The 8,210-nt window shown below is 41.0% G+C and overlaps 1 protein-coding gene and 1 long non-coding RNA gene across 2 annotated transcripts; both read right to left on the reverse strand.

Moving 5' to 3' along the window:
- Positions 1-1,600: 1,600 nt before the first annotated feature.
- LOC147615553 (uncharacterized) lies at positions 1,601-2,540 on the reverse strand. The gene is made up of 4 exons (XM_086778950.1): positions 2,327-2,540; positions 2,094-2,227; positions 1,764-2,004; positions 1,601-1,677 (listed from the first exon to the last, which is right to left on the reverse strand). The coding sequence occupies exons 2-4, from the start codon at positions 2,165-2,167 to the stop codon at positions 1,672-1,674; spliced, it is 321 nt and encodes a 106-aa protein (XP_086635076.1). The 5' UTR covers positions 2,168-2,227; positions 2,327-2,540; the 3' UTR covers positions 1,601-1,671.
- Positions 2,541-2,602: 62 nt separating this feature from the next.
- LOC147615554 (uncharacterized) lies at positions 2,603-3,613 on the reverse strand. The gene is made up of 3 exons (XR_015262731.1): positions 3,303-3,613; positions 2,856-3,209; positions 2,603-2,767 (listed from the first exon to the last, which is right to left on the reverse strand). It is a non-coding gene; the product is annotated as an uncharacterized LOC147615554 (long non-coding RNA).
- Between the last annotated feature and the right edge of the window lie 4,597 nt (positions 3,614-8,210).

Consider the following 8,210-nt stretch of genomic DNA (forward strand, 5'->3'; position numbering starts at 1 on the left):
ACTTGCTCCGTATGTAGGTTGTCAGAGAAGTTGGCTATGGCTACCCATGTGTCATGTCACCTCTATAATGGCATACAATGTCATGTCATGTCTATAATCCATATGTGCAAGCAATTAGAACGGTGTACAATGGCGGACATGACAATGTAATGGTTGGTAAAAAGAGAGCATGCTTGTGGTAGATAGCTTGGATAAGCATGCAAGGAAATCCATCCCAAGTCATGACCAATCTGAGTTTAAAATACAATGTAGGAAATGGAAGGATGCACCATCTAAGGTTGTAGTTGACAAGGACCTTGTGTTGGAGCTACCATTGGGGGGAGTACATCTTAAAGGTAAATTTTCCTCTCTTACTTTGTCTATGCAAGGTTGTGCAACACTAAATATTATGCCTTGTGAATTTTTTAAGGAGATGGAAGGCAATGCATGCTACTTAGTTCTAATAAGGACCAACATTTTGGAGTGAGTACATGGTAGTTGTTTGGCCATAAACAATGGTGTTAAGTACTTATCTCTTTACAAGGCGTGCGCTCAAGATTTGGTTACTGTAGTCCTGCAGAGTGCACATCATGACTCATACTTGAAAGGGCAATGAGTGGGTGTAGAAAGCGTCCAAAATCCATTTCACAACCACTGCTGCACAAGGATGACTCACATAGGCCTGAGAGTTCCAAAATGTTAGTAGGATATCTATGCAAAAACAATCAATGTCAATAATGTGGGCAAGCGAAAGAATGGATGCTCCAACTATTGATATAAACCAAACAACATAGGGTAATTGCAAAACCCATCCTGAGAGCAAGGTTAAGTGTTAAGGCTATGATTAAGAGAAGGGTATGAAGTGCGATGTACCTATTGATGCAAAGAGCTAATCTGGGAAGAAAGGTGTGCCGGCCATCTTAAAATGGGAGGATAAATTTAACCATAAGTGTGCGTTAGCAGATGATTTGGTTTTGTGGAACAAATGTGCTTTACTCATGGCGCCCTTCTTATGCCACACACCAAGGACTTGTTCCAAGAGGACGCACCAACAACGGGTGCGTCTATTTAGCGAGCCAAGAGCAGTGAGCACAGAGCAGTGAGTAGAAATAAAGTCCTTGTGAAAGTGAGCAAGTAGGGGCATGGTATGATGTTAAGCGAGCATGTAATGTTAAAGAGAAGAGTGAAACCATAGTGCAACTCTATAATGAACAGAACAAAGAAGACTAAAAAAGTTTAAAAATGACTATTGCAAAATGACTATTGCAAATAAAGCATTTTCAAATGAATGGTGCGGATATAAAAAATCACTACAAAACTCATACTACTTGGCTCGCTAAAAAGACGTTGAATTGGTCATTGAGCTACTAATAGAAACAAACTATTGTTTGCAACCACATGGAAACCACAGCGACCAGAGAGCATAGAAATCAAGCCATTAAGATGCACACCAATTTTAATAGCCATACCACTGACACACCAATATAATACTCTTTAGAAACCATAACCATAGGATTTAAAAATTTTATAATCCAAATAAAAATTGTCCAACAATCAGCTACATGCTATTGTAAAAAACATTCAGAAGCATGACATCCATCAAAACATTACTTCCAATAGTCCCAAAAAAATGATTGTCTCAATTAAAAAAAAGACTATCTCTAATGGCATTCTGATGTAGACATGTGATCCTCATAACTGCAAGAGACACAAAGAAAAGAAAATAAGCTTTATCAATACAAAATTATTCTCTACTAACATATTTATCTTTTCAACATGCATACCTTTGCTGAGTATGGTTCTAACAGGTGATCATAGATCCGCTCATCCTTGTCTAACATTATGACATTGCGATCCATAAATGCTGCCACTAGCCCAAGAGTTCCAGTGCCAGCAAACAAATCCAAAATCGTGTCCCTAGGACGACTGAAGACGGAGACGATGTATTTGCTAAGCCGCTGACCTCTCTGACAACCGCCCCGCCATGGTCTACCCTTTCTCTTCACCAAATCCTCCGATGGCACTCTTGAAAACACACACAAACCATTAACCATATGCCATAAAGATCACCAAAAATCATTTTAAATTCTATCTTGATTTGAATGCATACATACATGTCAAAGATAAGATCTTGCCCTACATCAAGATCATCACCTAGTGCCAAATCCCTTAGTTGATCCCCATGCATCACAAAGCTTGTAGCAGGAGATGTTGAGCGAACAAAAACAGCCAATATTAGACAAGTGACCTACAAGCAAAGACACATTGGTTGTTCATGCATTTTCACCTTAAATGGGACAAAGAAGATTTGCACAAATGACAGTCCCAAAGAGAACAACACCAATACCTAGGTAGTAATCATTTGCCCCATCTTCTTCCCAATAGGTGGAGTACACCTCACAACCTGTCTATGAATAAATGCCAAACCCAACGCTCTGTGCAACCTGCTCAATGGTCACTCCTTCTTCCATAGTGTAAAGGCATGTAAAGAAGCCTCGATCCGAGAGACAAGAATCAACAACTTTAAAAGTAGAGTCATACATGCCATCCCCAATCTTATTCCAATATGGAACCTTGTTTGCAACACAACCTCCAATGATGATATTTGAGGGGAAGTCTGCAAATATCAACTCCACACAGTAATCGGACCCTCTACTCTTGACATTCCCTACTGTGCAAATAACATTCATGGCATCAAGCACTTGCTTTCCCAATGAGGATGCATCCTCCATGTTCACAAAAGTAGCTGCAAGGTCCTCAATACTGACATTGAAGGCATAAATGGTTCCTATAGACAGGTTTTTGACATTTAACACACATAGTCTCAAGTCAAAACAATCGGATCACGATAGAGATGAGGTAGGAAGCTCACATACCTGGAGCTTGCAATGTCTTGGTTATGATGTCAGTTGGTTGTATCCCGCCTGCACTACTATTGGATGTCTGTTTTGTTGACTCTGCTCCCTATTTGCTTCCATTGCTCGATTCACCTCCAATGCACGATTCACTATTTCCCTCCCTAAATTCAATGGCAATGACTTACGAAAAGAAGCCGATGCAATCGATGTTGCATGTGATGTGGATGTGGCCTCATTATGATCAATTTGCTGGCTACGAAGCTCCAATATAGACTTATGTTGGCGATATAGATCAAGCTCCTCCTCAGGCACATGGTTTCTTTCAAGGTCCAACCACCACGGGCAGAAACGAGACTCTATGCTTGACATGGCCTGTTCAATGACAAACATGGGTAAACACAACTCACCCTCAATATGAACATGTTTCTCAATCATGGATTCAAAATGACAAATTCAATCACTTACTCTTCCAAGCTTCAAATCGGCATACATATAAGATTGATTGTCAACACAAAGCCACACACTAGCGAGAGGGGGTAAAATATCCAATTGGTGCTCCTCAATTTCAGAAAGCAACCATCTGCAAGCCAAAGCACAAATGATAAAACAACACACAGAAAGAAGCATGCATGTTTTTTAATAAGGAATATCTGGGTTATGTTGGAGGAAAACCTATAAACGACTCGCCGTGCAGCACTTTGTAGGTCTGGTTGATGGTCAATATCATGGCTAAATTTTATGCCTCCTTCGTGCACTTTGAAAGCCCTTTTGAAGTACTTTCTTCTGCATAGAACAACAAAAGAGGTGAATCGGCTCTCACCTGGCAACCTGACTCGATCCGCATTTTTAATATCATTTTGGATTCTCAAACCCAGCTCCGTGATCTGAAGCCAGTAGGAGTACATGTGCAGCCATTCCCTAACCTTTGTCTTATCATTTGGCATACCCTCAAGTGATCGCACTGCAGCCTGAGAGTTGTCCAATAGCTTGACAATGTGAGCCTTATCTGTGTCTCTGATGCAAGCAGAACCTATCATATTGAGCTTTTCCTCTGTGGCCACATGATTGCTTGATGCGTGCCATGGGAGGGAGAGCACTGCACACCAAAAGGCCTCACCGTTGGAGGGATCAGCAATCCTTGCATATTTTGATGTTTTTCCTCTGTAGAGAACTTCTACCTTTCGAGTCACATTCTCCCTAGCAGACTCGGCAAGTGGTCCATTTGATGCCTCATCAATTTTTTGCTCCATCTCATCCTTGAACAAGAGCCAAGTCATAATCTGGATTGGCAAATGAAGCCAACTAGGCCTTCCTCTGGCAGATGCACTCTGCATCTCTCTCTCAACCCATAGCTTGTCCTCATTGTCCAAATGTGCCATGAGAGTTGTTAGGTCAGACTCTCCCAATCTTCTTAGTTGAAATAGACGATCACCAAATGTGGTTGGCACAAATGCATAATCATGCGTCCTACAAAACAAAGAAGAAATATGTTAATATTCTTGAGTACAAACAACTTACTTGACATAGAAGGAGACTCTGATAACAAATTAACTTACTTGTTCAACCTGGACAATGAAAACAAAAGCTCACCCACATCCCTCTGCTCGAACACATAAAATTTACGGAGAACACAACAATGCATGGACAAATCCCCTTGAAACCCTGTAATAAAACACAAAATTAGGAAGGACAAAGAAGCATAAGAAACTATAACATCCCAATGAGAACTCACCTGTAGAAATGCAGTCCATCCAAGCATTGTGTCGATTATTACCATCAAGAATATGCACCATTTTTCGGCTCAAGTACGGACCCCACTCGGGGTCAAGTGCAAGAGTTTCCTCAAATTGTTGATTCACAGTCCTCCAATGCTCATCCCAAGATTCCTCCCTCTCTTGTGTCAATGGTGTCTCCTCCCCTTCCAAGTCCATAATTGATACTGTGAAAGCTCCCATGCTCTCAATGTACCCACCTAGTTTTTTGAAGCTTCAAGTAAGAGATTTATCTGTTGAGGGAGAAACCTTTCGGATTGCCTCCGTCTGGATCATCCTATAGAGAGGAACACGTGGAGGTGGAGACCTAAATTTGACTCCTATCCTATCTAAAAAGGCTTGTGGAGTAGATGTCTCTAGAATCTTCCCAAAAATATCAACCTTATTTTTTTTCTGCTTGCTTCCTTCAGTTTGGGTTGTGACAACTGTTTCTTGATCCTCTAGTGGATGTGTGTTCTCTTCCCCCTCTATCTCTCTCCCAGTATCCTCAGTATTCTCACCTTCATCCTCATTATCACCACCTTGAGTATTCTCACCCTCATTTTGATCACCTTTATTTTCCTCAATTGCCCCCACTACATTTTGTCCATCCTCCTCATTTCTTTCATCACTATGTAGATGCTGCCTATCCATATCCACCTCCAGGTTAGTGTCATCTATGATATGTACCGCATGCTCTGTAGTAGTAGGGTTTGAGGAGGCAGCTTGCTCTAAAGTGCTAGAAAAATCAGCTCCAAAGTGAGACGTGTCTTCAACGACGGAAAGGAGATGATTGAAAGGGAAAGGTCATGTTTATGGCATTGGGAAGACAACCTTCGTGTCCACACGCAGAGGTACATCTATAGCCCACATCAAGAAAAGCACAGGGAGATGTGTGAGAAGTGGAGGACTGCCCCAAACAAAGAAAGTGCCCTTCAGCAATTTCGCAGGATACGAGCATGGTGGGCAACTGGCAAGGCAGCTGATAGAAACATCCCTAAGCTTCTTAGCTGGTTGAGTTGGTGGCACTATAGGGTTAGTCGATGGGGTCATTTCATTTTAAAGGTAATGTTTGTAAGAGATTATTCATTGTATTATTGTGTGCCTCCTACTTATGTGCACTGCATTGTTTTTAATCAATTTCTACCACTCTCTTGTAGGATGGAGAGCCTATTGTCAATGCTCTTGTCCCAAGGACAAATATGTCAGAGACCAAGCATGCAAGCTGGTTGGCAGGGGAGGGGTATAGGCAAAAGATTAGTCTTTATGATGCTTGTGTGACAGATCTAATCAATGCTTACTTCCAATGTGCCAGACAACTGGCTTTCTTGGAAGGAAAATACACAGGTTGTGGGCCTACATTGGAGCTTTTGGTTGAGAGAGCTCTTTCTCGACAGAAAGCAAGTCCATCCCCAATAGCTACCTCACGAGCAGTGGATGATGCAGTGGCGGGGACCCCTATGTTTTCAAATAGGGTAAAATTCAAGGGTGAGAATAAAACTATTCGAGCCAAAAGGCCACTACACGACTCGACAGAAGAAAACTTTGGCAACTCTAGCCATAGGCCTGAGTTTAACTATGTGACAAGAGAGAGGTTAGAGCCTGCAATAGAGGTCGATGAGCAATGCAAAGTTTTAGAGAGCCTTGAAAGTGATGTGCATGATACAAAGTGGGCCTTGCGGAGGATACCAACAGTGAATCGAGTTGAGTGCAACCACTGGGCATCAGGGAAAAAGTGTAGCTCAAGGTTGCGAGGGGGTGATGTCAGTCCTTGTTTTTGGAGTGATTGTCAACTATCCTCCTGGAAAAAGGAGAAGTATTGCTATTTTTGTAATACAGATGTTAGGCACACTTGGAAAATTACAAAGACAATATTACATCCACCAGAGGATGTCCCTTGTGTTTGGCCCATTGCTAAAGGTACCAAGTTACAAGTGAAAGAAGCCTGCAAGCTTATTAGAGCAGGATATGACATTGGTATTCCTCTTGAGTTTTTTCTAGAAAAGGAGCTTGCAAAAGGCACTAGCGAGACAAACAAGGAGGTGAAACAATTTCCATATCGACGAAGAATTTCAAAGGCTGCATTTGGTCAAATCACTGCAGCCTTAGATATGCATGCAGAAGTTGTAGGCAGCCATATACATATAGAAGGGGTAAAGGAAACATTTAGTATTAATCCATTGACCAATGGGAGCCAAGACACATCTCTGATAGAGGTCACTATTCAGAAGAATCCAATGTGTTCATGTGTGGAGTTCAGAGATAGAGTGGCCAAGAAAAGACCATATCTTGCATGCAAGCACATATACTTTGTGTTCTTAATTATTCTTGGACAGGATGTGAACAACAATATGCATATTCATCAAGTTTGTATTTCTGAGAGAATTGTAAAAGACATGCTAACTAAGTCTATTAGAAGTCATCCTCAACAGCTTTAGGAACCTTCAACCCACTTTAGTTGAAATATGTATGGGGGTCATGTCATACCAGCTGAACCGTAGTACTTGTTTTGGAAATGTTTTGGTTATTTTATAAAATTTCCTGTCTATTGTCTTTTGTTTGCTAATGGCTCTCCAACATTGTGAATACTATAGATTCAATATCTTTTTAGCGAGCCAAGCAATATGGGTTTAATAGTGATTTTTTGTATCTGCACCATTGGTTCGAAAAAAAAATTATTGCAATGGTCATTTTAGAACATTTCATGTCTTCTTTGTTTGATTGCTACAGAATTGCACTGTGGTTCCACTCTTCTCTTTAACATTTCATGCTCGCTTAACATCATACCATGCCCCTACCTGCTCACTTTCACAAGAACATGAGCTCTACTCATTGCTTTGTGCTCGCTGCTCTTGGCTCGCTTTTTGACCACCCCCACCAACAACCGGATGGGTGTGGCAGCAAAAGGAAGTAGCTGATAAGGCCAAGATAATATAGACTTGAAAGAGATTGGTTTTATCTTTCAATTGGTTTTATCTTTCAAATGCATAGCCAAAGTGGTGTATCATCGTAATTTGGAAAACATGATGTATCATCGTAATTTGGAAGTAATTTACTCTTCTTACAGTGTGTACTACCTATTCTACTTAGCCTAGGTACTATTTTCCTTGAATTTTGGGCATTTATTACACTTGTGGAAGCTTTGTGGACAAAAGTTAAGGGAGAAAATTCGTGGCTTTTTGAGAGAGTTGGAGGCTTCCTTCAACACCTATATAAAAATCAAGCCTAAGCATCTTTGCTAGTAGGTGATGCATCTCTTAGTCATTTTTTTTAAAATTTATCAAGTACATGTATACCCTTGATGTAATTATACCCTTGTATTTAAGGAAAGGGAGGGATTGGAGAAAGCTCAGTTCAAAGGGTTTGCTGGTGATGAGGTCTAACAGATTGGCGAGTAATAAGAACAACGCACAATGGTAGACATGATAATGTAATGGTTGGCAGAAAGAGAGCATGCTTGTGGTGGGCAGATAGCTTGGATAAGCATGCTTGTGGTGGCAGATAGCTTGGATAAGCATGCAAGGAAATCCATCCCAAGTCATGACCAATCTGAGTTTAAAATAAAATGTAGAAAATGGAAGGATGCACCATCTAAGGTTGCAGCTGACACAAGGACATTGAG

This window comes from Cibotium barometz, chromosome 40, assembly GCF_041138505.1.
Source record: "Cibotium barometz isolate CiBa-2024 chromosome 40, ASM4113850v1, whole genome shotgun sequence".
NCBI classification, from domain to species: domain Eukaryota; kingdom Viridiplantae; phylum Streptophyta; class Polypodiopsida; order Cyatheales; family Cibotiaceae; genus Cibotium; species Cibotium barometz.